Source organism: Notolepis coatsorum (genome assembly GCF_963971535.1).
Source record: "Notolepis coatsorum genome assembly, chromosome: 7".
NCBI classification, from domain to species: Eukaryota; Metazoa; Chordata; class Actinopteri; order Aulopiformes; family Paralepididae; genus Notolepis; species Notolepis coatsorum.
In genome coordinates, this window is record NC_140171.1 from 15726873 (window position 1) to 15744743 (window position 17871).

The window sequence follows — 17871 nt, forward strand, 5'->3', positions numbered from 1 at the left end:
GGCGTCAGGGCGCACTCCACTCGTGGGGTGGCAGCCTCTGCCGCTCTCCTGGGTGGGGCCTCGGTGGAGGACATCTGTGCTGCGGCTTCATGGTCCTCACCGGGTCCCTTCGTAAGGTTTTACCTCATGGACATGACCGGGGGTTCTGTCTCCCAGGCGGTTCTGAGGTCTGTGGCCTCTCCTGCTTCCCGTCCTTTGGTGGGGTAGCAGGCATGTGTGGGCCACAATGTGTTGTGTCACACGTGGTTCCGCCTGTGCTGTGCGTTCAAGAGGTTCTAGTTCCCTCTTGTTCGCACTCGGGTGGAGTTGACTGCCGCCCCCTCTTCATTAGGAAGAGTGGGGTGACGGGACTCCCCTCCCCCTGATGTGGGCTTACGGGTCCTCAGGGGGTGCATTTGTCGGGCCTCGCGTCCGCTCTACCCCATATCTCGGTATGGCTTAAGAGCGGGACGTGATGCCAGTACGAGTATATAACGATAGGTTATGTATATAACCTAGTTATATGAGTACTGGCTAAGCGTCCCGCTCTTAGCGTGCCCTGAGTTCCCTTGGGGAAACTTTTCTTTGGAAACGATTTTCCGAGGAAGAGTGAGTGGTGACCACGCCTTGTACTATATAGTACGTCAGTAGGGCGGGGCCTGGCAGGTGCTGGGTGTATTGGTTTTTATTCGTTGATGGAGTACACTAGGTACATGAGATGAGGTATATCTCGGTATGGCTTAAGAGCGGGACGCTTAGCCAGTACTCATATAACTAGGTTATATACATAACCTATCGTTTTCCTTCGTGTTCTGTGTTATTCCTCTGGATGCGGAGGCCAATGTTCCCCCTGTGACCCCAATGGACCTCTCTCTCTCTCTCCACCAAGGCCATGTCTGACACTTTCAGAGGGAGTGTTGTGTGTGTGTGTGTGTGTGGGGGGGGGGGTCATTCAGAAACCACAAAAATTATCCTGTGTCTGATGGTGGGGGAAAAAAATTGTCCCAGCAGTTTCACAGCGCTGGTGGTGAAATGAAAACCTCCCTGGACGCTCTCCATTTCAAAGGCCTCTCAGAGAATAAAGCTTACATCCATATTATGATCTATAAAGTTGGATGCAGAATGCGTTGTCGCCTATATTATGGTTACATGGAGGGATGTAGTGGAGGATAAACCACTTAAACTCAGTTTAAAAACATGTTTGTTACCATACATACAGAGATGTAAATGGTGCATTTTTATATAGTGCTTTTATCCAAAGCGCTTTACAATTTGTTCCTCACATTTTACACATCCACACACCGACGGCGGAGGCGACCATGCAAGGTGCCAACCTGAGTGAATGGGTAAAATGTGAGGAACAAATTGTAAAGCGCTTTGGATAAAACCACTATATAAATGCAGCCATTTACCATTTAAACTCAGTTGATCCAGTAATCTCACAAGAGTGACATTGACGACTCAGCACCCAGCCTTTAGTAGTCTTAACCCTTTCACTGCCACACTACAGAAGGTTAACCTTTCACTACCAGTTAACCCTTTCACTGCGTCACGACAGGTTATCCCTTCCACTGCCACACAACGGGTTAACCCTTTCACTACCACACTACAGAAGGTTAAGCCTTTCACTAACACACTACATAAGGTTAACCGTCTGTAGTGTGTGGTAGTGAAAGGTTAACCTTCGATAGTGTGGTAGTGAAAAGGGTTAAAAGACGACTCAAGTGATCGGCCACATCCTCCCCATCTACCCCCGACAAGCCCTCCTCGCGTCCGCAAAGAGCGACCCTGCGTTTGCTCATCAACTACACTTTGCATAATTTTTGCGAGAGGGAGAAAAAAAAGAAAAAAGAAGCATATTAAATGCATAAATGTTGCTTTGATTATTTTTATATATATTTTTTTAAACCACACTGACATAGCCGGTGTGGAACATCAGGGTCATGGCGATATCTTGACGTGAAGCGGCGCTGAGTGGAGCGAGAAAAGAAAAAAACTGCCGTTTTCTTGTTTGTTATTTTGAAGGTGGGGGGAGAGAGTGGAGCGAGTGCAGCGAGGGGGGAGTGATTCCTGTATAAATGCATTTGCGAGTTGTCTCACGCTGTTTATTTGTGAGAAAGAGCGGTCTGTTCCCACGCAGGTTCCGCTGTGTCCAGGCTCTCTCTCTCTTTTTTTTTTTAAACGCTCTCACATGTCTAGGAGGAGGAGGAGGAAGAGGAGGAGGAAGAGTAGGCTCAGTGTGAAGAGAAAAAAGACAGGGATGGTTGGAGGGACCGGAGACAAAAGTTCTCTCTGTTCTGAGAGACGCTCATGATTAGCCGTGTCCTCTGCCTCTCTCTCTCTCTACCGCTGCCCCTAAGTTACGCCACAGCCAAACAAACCTTTGCCCCAGAAACCCAGCTGAAAACACAACAAGCAAGTCCAAGCGCGTCTTTTTTTTCTCTCTTTTTTTTTCCCTTCAAATATTTAATAAATATGACTTTTCCAAAAGACAAAACAAGACATTATTGCCAGGAGCAAACTCAAAAAAGACTTTTATTTCTCAAAACACTAAAGTGAATGTACGTCATATTTCTCCTCTCTCTCTTCTTCCATTGTGAGCGAATAGGTGGAAATAGGACGAAGTGAAGCGTGTTTCCACAGCCTCGTGCTCTCGTCCAATATACAGAAAGGGCAATGTCAGTTGTACAGTGTATTTGATTGGACCCACTTTCTTCAAGTATTTCCTTATTTCAGAATTCATCACTTATGTTGCAAAATATAGTTATTATATGAACACAATCAAAAAGATGGCTGGTTGTTTTTTTTGTTGTTTGTTTTTTCTCTGAGGCTCCAAGGTTCTTCCTTGGTCCCCGTCCATGACATATTTATTACACTGTATTATGCAAACATCAAGCTACAAAAAGAAGAAAAAATTGTTTTTGTTCCCTTAAAAGTATTTAATTTCAGTGGCAAGCAATATGTCTGCCACCATGTTGTATTGTTTTAATGACTCTGCAGCAGCGATATCATTCTCTACCCACGGTGTCCAATCCCCCCCCCCCCCCTCCTCCCCCCTCCAACCAAGTATTTTTTTTTTATTTATTTTTTTTAACATTACAACTTACAAAAACGTCCTGGCAAATATACCAACAAAATGGTATCAAACAGACAAATGTACAAAACATTTTTTTCAGGCACAAAAATGCCCATCCTATTGTTAAAAATAAACGATTCTTTCAAGAACACTTTTGGCATTTTTTTACGAAACATATATTGAAACAATATGTTCATCAAAAAAAATAAGGAAGTTGTAAGCTTACAAAGCTGTCCCACCTTCAAAATCTAAAACAATGCATATAAATAAAAAAAAATAATAAAGAAAAAGGAATGATATTTTAAGGCTCTTGATTATTAAGTTAATAAATCAAATATACACAATGATTAATTAAAAAATATTTACACATCTATACAACGACATTCTACATCGACACTTAAAATTCTTCATATTGGCAGCGACCGCTGACAGACTCAACCTGCCCCGAAACAAAAAAATAAAATAATAAATAATATCTTTTTTCTTTAGAGGCGCTGTGGCACGGTACTGCAGTAGCACATTCAAAATTCAAATACAAAACCCGTCTCCCGGTCGAGAGAGATATTAACTGTACATGTGAGACTAAAAGGAAGCCCTCGTGAAAAGAGACGTTCTCGCATGCACATCGATATCCCGCCACTTAAAAAAAAAAAAAAAGAGGCGTCTTCACTCGTTTTGCATCACAACATGAAAATGCAGTACCCAGAGATCCAGCCAACCACAGCGGGCCCTTTCTTGCCAGTGTGTCTGAACCAGTGTGGCGCTGATCTCATTCCAGGTGGTTAAAACACGCTCCTACCCCTGAAACCTGTGCGATAAACGAAACACATAACGTTGATATTTGCCGCGGTAACACCTATCGTCATATGTACCGTCGGCCCATGATGTGTACAACCATTTTCACCGTGTATCGTTTCAGTGTGTCAGCTTGATATGACGTTAGCTTAGCATTGCTTGCTAGCCAAGATATGCGCCGGTTAGCTAGTTAGCGAACGCCGGCTTCTCTATCAAGTCAGTCCGTTTGTGTTTCTAAACACAAAGAGCGGGAACCGATTGTACATACGACGACAGATTGACCTGATCATTTTTTTTTTTACATATTACGTTACATATTGTTAAGTTTATCACTTTGGTCGTTCCAACACGGAAGCAGGGTAGGAACAGATTCTGACAGGAGCGAGATTAACCACACACACCAGCTCGTCCAAACATAAATTAAATCACAGGGACGTTTTTTTTTTCCTTTTAACTTTTTGATTGAAAAACAGGACACAACGGTTCTCGACAAACTAGGCCTTCTCTGGCTTTTTAAATAGGGAAAGCCGCTTTTGACGCTTTTCGCTATACAATGTACTCCGTTCGGTTCACGCTCTGCGCCGACTCCAGGTCCCGGTTGTCCAGTTTGTTAGTCCAGATGGGGTGTTTGCCGCCGGACGGGTGGCGGCACGGGTGATGGCACGCGGCCCTCTCCTCCCGCTCCACCAGCGTGTACGGCGACTGCCGGGGGAACCCGCCTTTCTGAAGACGCTTCTCGGACGACGACGACGACTCCTCCTCCTCCTCCTGGCTCCCCGCGTCCGACTTGTTTGTCCTAATTTTGGCGTTGACGGCGTTCTTGTCCTCGTAGGGGTGGTGCTGGTGCTGCTGGTGGAGGAGGTGGTGGTGGTGGTTGTTGGGCTCCTTCCCCGGCGGGGGGTTCTTCTCGATGGGGTTCTTGATCTGGTTGAGCTGCTCGCGCACATTGTTGACAGCGTTGTTGTCCTCGGCGGAGGAGGAGGAGGGGGAGGGGGAGGGGCCCGAGGTTTTGGTCTTGGTGCCGCGGCCGCTGCTGTGGTGCGCCCACGCCATGGCCAGTCCCCAGATGATGACCACGGAGACCAGCAGGGGCCACAGGTAGTAATCTGTTGGATGGACGGAGAGAAGGGAGGGGAGGGGAGGGACGGACGGGAGGGAGGGAGAAGGTTGGTGATCGTCAAACACACAGAGGAAGCCGTTATTCTGATAGATACCACTAAGGCGGGGGTTCCCGCGGTGGGCTGTCACCAGCGGTATTACCAATAGCTGGATTTCGACATTATTTTCAAGTTTTGAGTTTGTTTATTATTATATGTCACAACTAAATACAGAATACTTTATAGGAAATGCTTATTTCTGAAAGAGCCCCTGAGAGTGTGCTACATACAGTAAAAAGGAAAGTAAGTAAAAAAAAAAGTTATTAAGAAGTAAGTAAAAGTGAGTAAAGTCAATATACATATATACAAACACAGAGTAAAATGAGTAACAGTGAGGTACAATGCAGAAATGAGATGTGGTACAAAACTTGGGCATGGATATAGTGCAAATCTTTTTAATAAGAGATAAATATAAAGTGTGTTAAAGTGTCTAAAGTGAGTAAATAGGTGAGTGTTTGTTTAAACATTTGCCCAATGAGATAGATGGTGTCTAATGCCTCGTCTCCACTAGCCAGGGTTTAGCCGTGCTGTGGCCTGTCTGGTCTCCACTAGCCAGGGTTTAGCCGTGCTGTGGCCTGTCTGGTCTCCACTAGCCAGGGTTTAGCCGTGCTGTGGCCTGTCTGGTCTCCACTAGCCAGGGTTTAGACGTGCTGTGGCCTGTCTGTTCGCCACTAGCCAGGGTTTAGCCGTGCTGTGGCCTGTCTGGTCTCCACTAGCCAGGGTTTAGCCGTGCTGTGGCCTGTCTGGTCTCCACTAGCCAGGGTTTAGACATGCTGTGGCCTGTCTGGTCTCCACTAGCCAGGGTTTAGCCGTGCTGTGGCCTGTCTGGTCTCCACTAGCCAGGGTTTAGCCGTGCTGTGGCCTGTCTGGTCTCCACTAGCCAGGGTTTAGCCGTGCTGTGGCCTGTCTGGTCTCCACTAGCCAGGGTTTAGCCGTGCTGTGGCCTGTCTGGTCTCCACTAGCCAGGGTTTAGACATGCTGTGGCCTGTCTGGTCTCCACTAGCCAGGGTTTAGCCGTGCTGTGGCCTGTCTGGTCTCCACTAGCCAGGGTTTAGCCGTGCTGTGGCCTGTCTGGTCTCCACTAGCCAGGGTTTAGCCGTGCTGTGGCCTGTCTGGTCTCCACTAGCCGGGGTTTAGCCGTGCTGTGGCCTGTCTGGTCTCCACTAGCCAGGGTTTAGCCGTGCTGTGGCCTGTCTGGTCTCCATTAGCCAGGGTTTAGCCGTGCTGTGGTCTGTCTGGTCTCCACTAGCCAGGGTTTAGCCGTGATGTAGCCTGACTGGCACACAGTGAGTGTCTCCAGAACTTTGTCTGGCCAAACCTGGCTGCACCCCGGCTGAGACGGAAACCTTTCACAATCTGGCCGGACCTGGCTGGGACTGTTGTTGACACAAACCCAACCATACCATACCATACCATGCTAGACCATGGCTAGCCCCAGCCAGGCTGAACTTAGCTAATTGAGACACAAACCCAACCATACCATACCATACCATACCATACCATACCATACCATACCATGCTAGACCACGGCTAGCCCCAGCCAGGCTGAACATAGCTAATGGAGACACAAACCCAACCATAGCATACCATGCTAGACCATGGCTATACCCAGCCAGGCTGAACATAGCTAATGGAGACAAGGCATAAGAATAACTTTTCTGATCTCTGATCTCTGTACCCATGTAGGCTATAGACTGAATTCTGGACGACATCACATCTAACAACCAAGATCTGCTCAAATGGGGGTCCATGTTCTAATGTGCGTCTAATCTGGAGGTCCAGGACACGAGGAAGAGTCTGAGAACCCCTGTACTTGGGAGAAGAGTACAAGTCTGTCAGACTCCTGACACCACCACGCCCCGGAAGACACATTCCCATTCAGGACAACTCACAGTTGGAACATTGCCGCCTCTGGACGCGCACTTCAGCGATGGCGGTGAGGATGGTGCTGCTGGCGTTCCTCTTGCTGACCAGGTCGATGATCTTGTCGGTGAGCTCCTTGATGAACGCCTTGCCTCTCTGCTGCTCTTCAGTCCACTGAAATATTAATTGTTGTTGATTATTGATTAGGATGGAAGAAACAGTGGTTCAAACATGTTGGTGATTTACACTTTTATGAATCTAAAAATAGGGAATCGACTCTTGTGAATTTAAAAAGGAGAATCGACTCTTGTGAATTTAAAAAGGGGAATCGACTCTTGTGAATTTAAAAAGGGGGAATCGACTCTTGTGAATTTAAAAAGGGGGAATTGACTCTTGTGCATTTAAAAAGGGGAATCGACTCTTGTGAATTTAAAAAGGGGGAATCGACTCTTGTGAATTTAAAAAGGGGAATCGACTCTTGTGAATTTAAAAAGGGGAATCGACTCTTGTGAATTTAAAAAGGGGGAATCGACTCTTGTGAATTTAAAAAGGGGGAATTGACTCTTGTGAATTTAAAAAGGGGAATCGACTCTTGTGAATTTTAAAAGGGGGAATCGACTCTTGTGAATTTAAAAAGGGGAATCGACTCTTGTGAATTTAAAAAGGGGAATCGACTCTTGTGAATTTAAAAAGGGGAATCGACTCTTGTGAATTTAAAAAGGGGGAATCGACTCTTGTGAATTTAAAAAGGGGGAATCGACTCTTGTGAATTTAAAAAGGGGAATCGACTCTTGTGAATTTAAAAAGGGGGAATCGACTCTTGTGAATTTAAAAAGGGGAATCGACTCTTGTGAATTTTAAAAGGGGGAATCGACTCTTGTGAATTTAAAAAGGGGGAATTGACTCTTGTGAATTTAAAAAGGGGAATCGACTCTTGTGAATTTTAAAAGGGGGACTTGACTCTTGTGCATTTAAAAAGGGGAATCGACTCTTGTGAATTTAAAAAGGGGAATCGACTCTTGTGAATTTAAAAAAGGGAATCGACTCTTGTGAATTTAAAAAGGGGAATCGACTCCTGTGAATTTTAAAAAGGGAATCGACTCTTGTGAATCTAAAAAGGGGAATCGACTCTTGTGAATCTAAAAAGGGGGAATCGACTCTTGTAAATTTAAAAAGGGGGAATCGACTCTTGTGAATTTAAAAAAGGGAATCGACTCTTGTGAATTTAAAAAAGGGAATCAACTCTTGTGAATTTAAAAAAGGGAATCGACTCTTGTGAATTTAAAAAGGGGAATCGACTCCTGTGAATTTTAAAAAGGGAATCGACTCTTGTGAATCTAAAAAGGGGAATCGACTCTTGTGAATCTAAAAAGGGGGAATCGACTCTTGTGAATTTAAAAAGGGGGAATCGACTCTTGTGAATTTAAAAAAGGGAATCGACTCTTGTGAATTTAAAAAAGGGAATCAACTCTTGTGAATCTAAAAAGGGGAATCGACTCTTGTGAATTTTAAAAAGGGAATCGACTCTTGTGAATCTAAAAAGGGGGAATCGACTCTTGTGAATCTAAAAAGGGGGAATCGACTCTTGTGAATCTAAAAAGGGGAATCGACTCTTGTGAATTTTAAAAAGGGAATCGACTCTTGTGAATCTAAAAAGGGGGAATCGACTCTTGTGAATTTAAAAAGGGGGAATCGACTCTTGTGAATTTAAAAAGGGGAATCGACTCTTGTGAATTTTAAAAGGGGGAATCGACTCTTGTGAATTTAAAAAGGGGGAATTGACTCTTGTGAATTTAAAAAGGGGAATCGACTCTTGTGAATTTTAAAAGGGGGACTTGACTCTTGTGCATTTAAAAAGGGGAATCGACTCTTGTGAATTTAAAAAGGGGAATCGACTCTTGTGAATTTAAAAAAGGGAATCGACTCTTGTGAATTTAAAAAGGGGAATCGACTCCTGTGAATTTTAAAAAGGGAATCGACTCTTGTGAATCTAAAAAGGGGAATCGACTCTTGTGAATCTAAAAAGGGGGAATCGACTCTTGTGAATTTAAAAAGGGGGAATCGACTCTTGTGAATTTAAAAAAGGGAATCGACTCTTGTGAATTTAAAAAAGGGAATCAACTCTTGTGAATTTAAAAAAGGGAATCGACTCTTGTGAATTTAAAAAGGGGAATCGACTCCTGTGAATTTTAAAAAGGGAATCGACTCTTGTGAATCTAAAAAGGGGAATCGACTCTTGTGAATCTAAAAAGGGGGAATCGACTCTTGTGAATTTAAAAAGGGGGAATCGACTCTTGTGAATTTAAAAAAGGGAATCGACTCTTGTGAATTTAAAAAAGGGAATCAACTCTTGTGAATCTAAAAAGGGGAATCGACTCTTGTGAATTTTAAAAAGGGAATCGACTCTTGTGAATCTAAAAAGGGGGAATCGACTCTTGTGAATTTAAAAAGGGGGAATCGACTCTTGTGAATTTAAAAAAGGGAATCGACTCTTGTGAATTTAAAAAAGGGAATCAACTCTTGTGAATCTAAAAAGGGGAATCGACTCTTGTGAATTTTAAAAAGGGAATCGACTCTTGTGAATCTAAAAAGGGGGAATCGACTCTTGTGAATCTAAAAAGGGGGAATCGACTCTTGTGAATCTAAAAAGGGGAATCGACTCTTGTGAATTTTAAAAAGGGAATCGACTCTTGTGAATCTAAAAAGGGGGAATCGACTCTTGTGAATTTAAAAAGGGGGAATCGACTCTTGTGAATTTAAAAAGGGGAATCGACTCTTGTGAATTTTAAAAGGGGGAATCGACTCTTGTGAATTTAAAAAGGGGGAATTGACTCTTGTGAATTTAAAAAGGGGAATCGACTCTTGTGAATTTTAAAAGGGGGACTTGACTCTTGTGCATTTAAAAAGGGGAATCGACTCTTGTGAATTTAAAAAGGGGAATCGACTCTTGTGAATTTAAAAAAGGGAATCGACTCTTGTGAATTTAAAAAGGGGAATCGACTCCTGTGAATTTTAAAAAGGGAATCGACTCTTGTGAATCTAAAAAGGGGAATCGACTCTTGTGAATCTAAAAAGGGGGAATCGACTCTTGTGAATTTAAAAAGGGGGAATCGACTCTTGTGAATTTAAAAAAGGGAATCGACTCTTGTGAATTTAAAAAAGGGAATCAACTCTTGTGAATTTAAAAAAGGGAATCGACTCTTGTGAATTTAAAAAGGGGAATCGACTCCTGTGAATTTTAAAAAGGGAATCGACTCTTGTGAATCTAAAAAGGGGAATCGACTCTTGTGAATCTAAAAAGGGGGAATCGACTCTTGTGAATTTAAAAAGGGGGAATCGACTCTTGTGAATTTAAAAAAGGGAATCGACTCTTGTGAATTTAAAAAAGGGAATCAACTCTTGTGAATCTAAAAAGGGGAATCGACTCTTGTGAATTTTAAAAAGGGAATCGACTCTTGTGAATCTAAAAAGGGGGAATCGACTCTTGTGAATCTAAAAAGGGGGAATCGACTCTTGTGAATCTAATAAGGGGAATCGACTCTTGTGAATTTAAAAAAGGGAATCGACTCTTGTGAATCTAAGGGGGAATCGACTCTTGTGAATTTAAAAAGGGAAATCGACTCTTGTGAATTTAAAAAGGGGAATCGACTCTTGTGAATTTAAAAAGGGGGAATCGACTCTTGTGAATTTAAAAAGGGGAATCGACTCTTGTGAATTTAAAAAGTGGGAATCGACTCTTGTGAATTTAAAAAGGGGGAATTGACTCTTGTGAATTTAAAAAGGGGAATCGACTCTTGTGAATTTTAAAAGGGGGACTTGACTCTTGTGCATTTAAAAAGGGGAATCGACTCTTGTGAATTTAAAAAGGGGAATCGACTCTTGTGAATTTAAAAAAGGGAATCGACTCTTGTGAATTTAAAAAGGGGAATCGACTCCTGTGAATTTTAAAAAGGGAATCGACTCTTGTGAATCTAAAAAGGGGAATCGACTCTTGTGAATCTAAAAAGGGGGAATCGACTCTTGTGAATTTAAAAAGGGGGAATCGACTCTTGTGAATTTAAAAAAGGGAATCGACTCTTGTGAATTTAAAAAAGGGAATCAACTCTTGTGAATCTAAAAAGGGGAATCGACTCTTGTGAATTTTAAAAAGGGAATCGACTCTTGTGAATCTAAAAAGGGGGAATCGACTCTTGTGAATCTAAAAAGGGGGAATCGACTCTTGTGAATCTAATAAAGGGAATCGACTCTTGTGAATTTAAAAAAGGGAATCGACTCTTGTGAATCTAAGGGGGAATCGACTCTTGTGAATTTAAAAAGGGAAATCGACTCTTGTGAATTTAAAAATGGGGAATCGACTCTTGTGAATTTAAAAAGGGGGAATCGACTCTTATGAAACTAAAAATGGGAATCGACTCTTATGAAACTAAAAAGGGGAATCGACTCTTGTGATTCTGAAAAGGGGAATGCCAACCATTTAAAGATATTCACGTGCTATTCCTGTGCCCCAGGACGCGTCTATTCTTAACCCAAACGGTTCATGCGTTTTGCGAATCTGATTGGCCACTGACGTTTCTGGTCATGTGACATGTGCGCCCAATCGCGTGACACGGCCATTTCCGCCTCGACCAGCAGCAAACCCTAACCCTAACCGTTCTATCGCCATGCTCTAAGACAAACTCTAACCTTAACCAACTTCGAAAGAGTGCCTAAGCTTAACCGGGGAAAGAACTTGCCGTCACACGATTGGTGCGACCAGAAACATCAGTGGCCAATCAGAGCGCAAATTGGGAACGCGGAAGCATGCACCGTTTGGGTTAAGAATACAGGCCCCCAGGACAGTTCAGTCATTATTTGCGACCATTCAATTCCCCATTAAAGGCATGGTGAAGCAGCGACTTACGATGGCGACGTGAATCTCATTGCTGGCGGTGGGCGACAGCTCGCAGGTCATGGAGACGGCGCACTCTGACGACAGATTGGCGTACAGATTCCTCAGCTCGCGACAGATCTGTTCCACCGTCACGCCCTGCAACCACACACCGCCAAAGAGGTTAGCGAGGAGAGTCCTGGGCCGCTGCGTATCGCTGGATCTATGCTACAGCTGGGGCTGACGGGTGATTTTTTTTTACTTTTGACGTTTTCAGAAAACATTTAAGTTCCTCTGCTGGCGATGGAACCCTGAACTTAACCCTAACTTTATGTCTTAACCATAACCGTTAAGTGAATGTTAAAACTAACCTTAACTCTAACTATAATCACAGTTAGATAGTGGTGAGAACACTAACTATAATCATAGTTAGATAGTGGTGAGAACACTAACTATAATCACAGTCAGATAGTGGTGAGAACACTAACTATAATCACAGTCAGATAGTGGTGAGAGCACTAACTATAATCACAGTCAGATAGTGGTGAGAACACTAACTATAATCACAGTTAGCTAGTGGTGAGAGCACTAACTATAATCACAGTTAGATAGTGGTGAGAACACTAACTATAATCACAGTCAGATAGTGGTGAGAACACTAACTATAATCACAGTCAGATAGTGGTGAGAACACTAACTATAATCACAGTCAGATAGTGGTGAGAGCACTAACTATAATCACAGTCAGATAGTGGTGAGAACACTAACTATAATCACAGTCAGATAGTGGTGAGAGCACTAACTATAATCACAGTTAGATAGTGGTGAGAGCACTAACTATAATCACAGTTAGATAGTGGTGAGAACACTAACTATAATCACAGTCAGATAGTGGTGAGAGCACTAACTATAATCACAGTTAGATAGTGGTGAGAACACTAACTATAATCACAGTCAGATAGTGGTGAGAACACTAACTATAATCACAGTCAGATAGTGGTAAGAACACTAACTATAATCACAGTCAGATAGTGGTGAGAACACTAACTATAATCACAGTCAGATAGTGGTGAGAACACTAACACAGTTAGATAGTGGTGAGAACACTAACTATAATCACAGTTAGATAGTGGTGAGAGCACTAACTATAATCACAGTCAGATAGTGGTGAGAACACTAACTATAATCACAGTCAGATAGTGGTGAGAACACTAACTATAATCACAGTCAGATAGTGGTGAGAGCACTAACTATAATCACAGTTAGATAGTGGTGAGAGCACTAACTATAATCACAGTCAGATAGTGGTGAGAACACTAACTATAATCACAGTCAGATAGTGGTGAGAGCACTAACTATAATCACAGTTAGATAGTGGTGAGAACACTAACTATAATCACAGTTAGATAGTGGTGAGAACACTAACTATAATCACAGTTAGATAGTGGTGAGAACACTAACTATAATCACAGTTAGATAGTGGTGAGAACACTAACTATAATCATAGTCAGATAGTGGCGAGAGCACTCGCCCCGCAACTGTAATGATCGCTGGTTCAACTCCTGGTTGCTGCGCTTGTTTTGGACTTTTGCCGATACGATAAGTAAATATATGACTTATGGCTATAACATAATGTACATTATGTACCCTTTTCACATTTTCTGATGAGACCATGTTGGTAAAAAGCACCATGCTAATTGTATTACAAAAAACAAACAAAGAAAACATAAAAATTATGTCAAACCACGCTGTAATTTGCCCAAAAAAAAAACCCACATCAAATATCCATATACAGTCAAAAATAGAAACGCCATCATGATATGGTGTTTTGACCACATGACCCAGTGCTCAGTACAACTGCCTCCAACGTGGCGTCAAACTGACCTGAGCCATGATCTCTTTGTTGAAGGTGAAGGTGACATTGGCGCAGTTGCTCTCGGGGAGGCATTTGGTGCGGGGGGGCGGGGGCCTGCGGGAGGAGCCCCCCCAGCACTCCCCCTGGGTGGGACAGGGCTTGACGAAGCAGCGGTCGTCCCGCACGGGAACGCACGTCTGGCCGGCCGGACACTCCGAACCGCGGCTTTTACTGTGAAGGCCGCAGGGCCTGGGACCGCACCATATCTGTACAGGAGGGCAGGCAAGTCGGTCAGGTGGTTACATCCTGGGTCCTTCACAATAAGAGCTCAGTTTGAAAATACGTTTATATTTATACGTTTCGAAGTTTTGGTTTTATTTGTGACATATAAGGTACATAGATACATGTACATTATAGTGAAATGCTTGGTTCTGTATGACATTAAACATGGTAAAACATGGTAAAAACGTAAAAGAATATAGACCAAACACTATACAAAATATACAAAACTAAAATGTACAAAATGCTAAATACACAATGCAAAATGAGATAGAAGAAGTAGTACAAATCAAGTCCAAATCTTAATATTATTAGGAATAAATAGATATCTAGTACAACTGCTCCTCCTTTGCATTTAAATGTACAATTAATTTACAGTTAAATGTGCTATAGATAACATGGCTATGTAGAGTAACCATTTAAAGGTGCTATAGATAACACTACTAGATGTCGCACTAGCATGTTATTATTCCAATCAGGTGCATTCCATGTGGGGAAATGGGAAGTAGAGAGGGGATACATGTAAACAATAGGGCTGACCTTCAAAGGTTTTTTTGGCCGTCGAAGCTTCGGGCCCAAGATTCGATTTTAATTCGAAGCTTCGTCTTTTTTTTTTCTTATGTTGTGGGACTTGTACAGCCCTTTGGTCAACTTTGTTGTTTTTAAATGTGCTCTATAAATAAAGTGGATTGGATTGGATTAATTAATAAAATGTATAATGAGTCGGGAGCTGCGCTGCCTGGGCGGCTGCTCTCCGTTACACAGCCAACGACATTACATTACATAATTATGTTGCAACCTTCGTCTATAAAGCAAACAATTATATAAATATTTATATGTAGTGAATAGAGACAAAGGCAGAATTAATTAAGCACGTTTTATTAAGACATGTTTTAGTATAGTAAAAATACTATAGAGAATTGTCAATGCTGTAAAGTTTAAACCTTTTTAAATCTTAGACAAACGAAACACTTTGCTTTTATGAAATATTGTAAGCCGTCATTTGAGGCTTTATAAAAGCAGCAAGTTGTGTTCAACACAGGGAGGAGTTAATGAGGAATCTCCATGTGCTTGTTGTAGTTAACAAAGAGAGGCGGAGTTAATGAGGCGTATGACGTCTGTTGCATTGGAGGCGCAAGATTTTGCACAAAAAAGATAAACCTTTTTTTAATATTCAAATTTTATTTTCCCGTTCGAATCCCATGCCCATCGAATGAAGCTTTGAAGTATTTAAGACAGCCCTAGTAAACAATAACCCGCCAAATTTTTTTTATGATAAATTCATTAATAGATATTTCTTTGGGGGAAAATAAATACTACCTTGGTGCACGTGAGAGATACCTTGGTGCACGTGAGAGCTACCTTGTGAGAGCTAGCTTAGTGCACATGAGAGCTACCTTGGTGCACGTGAGAGCTACCTTGTGAGAGCTAGCTTAGTGCACGTGAGAGCTACCTTGGTGCATGTGAGAGCTACCTTGTGAGAGCTACCTTGGTGCACGTGAGAGCTACCTTGTGAGAGCTAGCTTAGTGCATGTGAGAGCTACCTTGGTGCACGTGAGAGCTACCTTGTGAGAGCTACCTTGGTGCATGTGAGAGCTACCTTGGTGCACGTGAGAGCTACCTTGTGAGAGCTAGCTTAGTGCATGTGAGAGCTACCTTGTGAGAGCTAGCTTAGTGCACGTGAAAGCTACCTTGGTGCACGTGAGAGCTACCTTGTGAGAGCTACCTTGGTGCACGTGAGAGCTACCTTGGTGCACGTGAGAGCTACCTTGTTGCACGTGAGAGCTACCTTGTGAGAGCTACCTTGGTGCACGTGAGAGCTACCTTGTTGCACGTGAGAGCTACCTTGTGAGAGCTACCTTGGTGCACGTGAGAGCTACCTTGTTGCACGTGAGAGCTACCTTGTGAGAGCTAGCTTAGTGCATGTGAGAGCTACCTTGGTGCACGTGACCTTCCCGTTGTGGCACTGGCAGGTGTTACAGTCCTCGTCCCACTTGGTGCCGTCTGCCGCCACCAGTCCGCTGACGACACAGGGCCTCCCGGTCACTGGAACAGGAAGCAGCAAGTACCTTTCGTTACAATCTCACTCCATCTCAAAAGGGGCAACATGCCAACATTATGGTCTCACTCCATCTCAAAAGGGGCAACATGCCAACATTATGGTCTCACTCCATCTCAAAAGGGGCAACATGCCAACATTATGGTCTCACTCCATCTCAAAAGGGGCAACATGCCAACATTAGTTTCAAGATTCAAGAGTTTATTCATCACATACATACCAGGGCATACAGTGAAATGCGGTTGGCCATGTCCCGCTACGATTGTGCAATAAAACAATAGTAATAGTAGTAATAATGATAAGATAACTAGAATAGACATGATAAATAGACATGTTAATAAATCACTTAAAGGCACTGGATCCTATGTAGTACACTCCTATACAATGTGCAGTTTTACTTACTTGCTGTTACTAACTATACTATGCAACAATAATCACAACAAATTATTTTCCTAAAGTGTCCTTTTTCCCTTCCTTTAAGGTGTCCTTTTCTTGTGTGTTTAAAGTGACCTATGGTGCGTTTGTGTGTGAGCGAGTGCAGGATGTTGTGTTGTGTGTGTGTATGTGTGTGTGTTCATGTGTGCTTGTGTGTGGAGAGATCAGTGTTCTGATGGCCTGAGGGAAGAAGCTGAGCCTGAGTCTCTCTGTTCTTGCTGGTCTCACCCCATTATGGTCTCACTCCATCTCAAAAGGGGCAACATGCCAACAACAGTGTTTGAATACACTGCAACAATAACCAAGCCCGTTCATTTCATTAACACTTTGATTGCCGTTCACGTAGATCTACGTTTCTGTCGCCCGATCGTTGAGTGCCGGAAACGTCGATCTACGTTTCTGTCACGGTATTTCTTTTATTATCTATTGCCATTCATAATTCAGCGGGGCACCTTGTGCACACTGTTCTGAGTGTGTCTGAGCTGGCAGACGGTCTTATACCGGCCTCTAACGCCTTCCTCTAACGCGCCGGTCTAAATCACATTGCATGCGCGCACGACAAAGGATAATAGTGATGATCTAGCGTTGATTTCAGGAAGATCCGATAATCAGGCGAAAAATTACAACGTGTTTATTGAATTACACAAAAACGCTGTTTTCGTGTATTTTCCCCGGAATTGCTCAAAAGCGGCCGGACTATGTTCATATTCAAAACGGTATAAAACGGAAATGTACGGATGAAAAAATAATCTGTTTTTTTGCACGTTGACCAGAAGCAGCTCAATGAGACTCGACGGCGTTATTAGACCCATAGCTATACTATAAAATATAGGTTTAGCTCTACAAAGTACAACTACGTTTACATGGGGTTAATGGACGGCAAGGCCAGGCCACTTCCCGGTCTGTGTCTGTCTGTGTGTATTGTCTGTGTGTGTGTGTGTGTGTGTGTGTGTGTGTGTGTCTGTGTGTGTGTGTATGTGTCTGTGTGTGTATGTGTCTGTCTGTGTGTGTGTGTATGTGTCTGTCTTTCTGTGTGTGGTTGTGTGTGTGTGTGTGTCTGTGTATGTGTCTGTGTTTCTGTCTGTCTGTCTGTCTGTCTGTCTGTCTGTCTGTCTGTCTGTCTGTCTGTCTGTGTGTGTGTGTGTGTGTGTGTCTGTCTGTCTGTGTGTGTATGTCTGTGTATGTGTGTGTGTGTGTGTGTGTGTGTGTGTGTGTGTGTGTGTGTCTGTCTGTCTGTGTGTGTATGTCTGTGTATGTGTGTGTGTGTGTATGTGTCTGTGTTTCTGTCTGTCTGTCTGTCTGTCTGTCTGTCTGTCTGTCTGTCTGTCTGTCTGTCTGTCTGTCTGTGTGTGTGTGTGTCTGTCTGTCTGTGTGTGTATGTGTGTGTGTCTGTGTATGTGTCTGTGTTTCTGTCTGTCTGTCTGTCTGTCTGTCTGTCTGTCTGTCTGTGTGTGTGTGTGTCTGTCTGTCTGTGTGTGTATGTCTGTGTGTGTCTGTCTGTCTGTC

At 43.1% G+C, this 17871-nt stretch overlaps 1 protein-coding gene across 1 annotated transcript in view; it reads right to left on the reverse strand.

Moving 5' to 3' along the window:
- Positions 1-3004: 3004 nt before the first annotated feature.
- Positions 3005-17871, reverse strand: part of LOC311232638 (protein jagged-1a-like) — a gene marked incomplete at its 5' end in the record, with an annotated part of 29054 nt that continues 14187 nt past the window's right edge. Inside the window, 5 exons of the mRNA XM_084319497.1 lie at positions 3005-4956; positions 6900-7044; positions 11771-11896; positions 13622-13858; positions 15808-15917. Coding sequence (XP_084175623.1) covers positions 4397-4956; positions 6900-7044; positions 11771-11896; positions 13622-13858; positions 15808-15917 — 1178 coding nt within the window. The 3' untranslated portion in view covers positions 3005-4396. The remainder of the gene's footprint in view (positions 4957-6899; positions 7045-11770; positions 11897-13621; positions 13859-15807; positions 15918-17871) is intronic.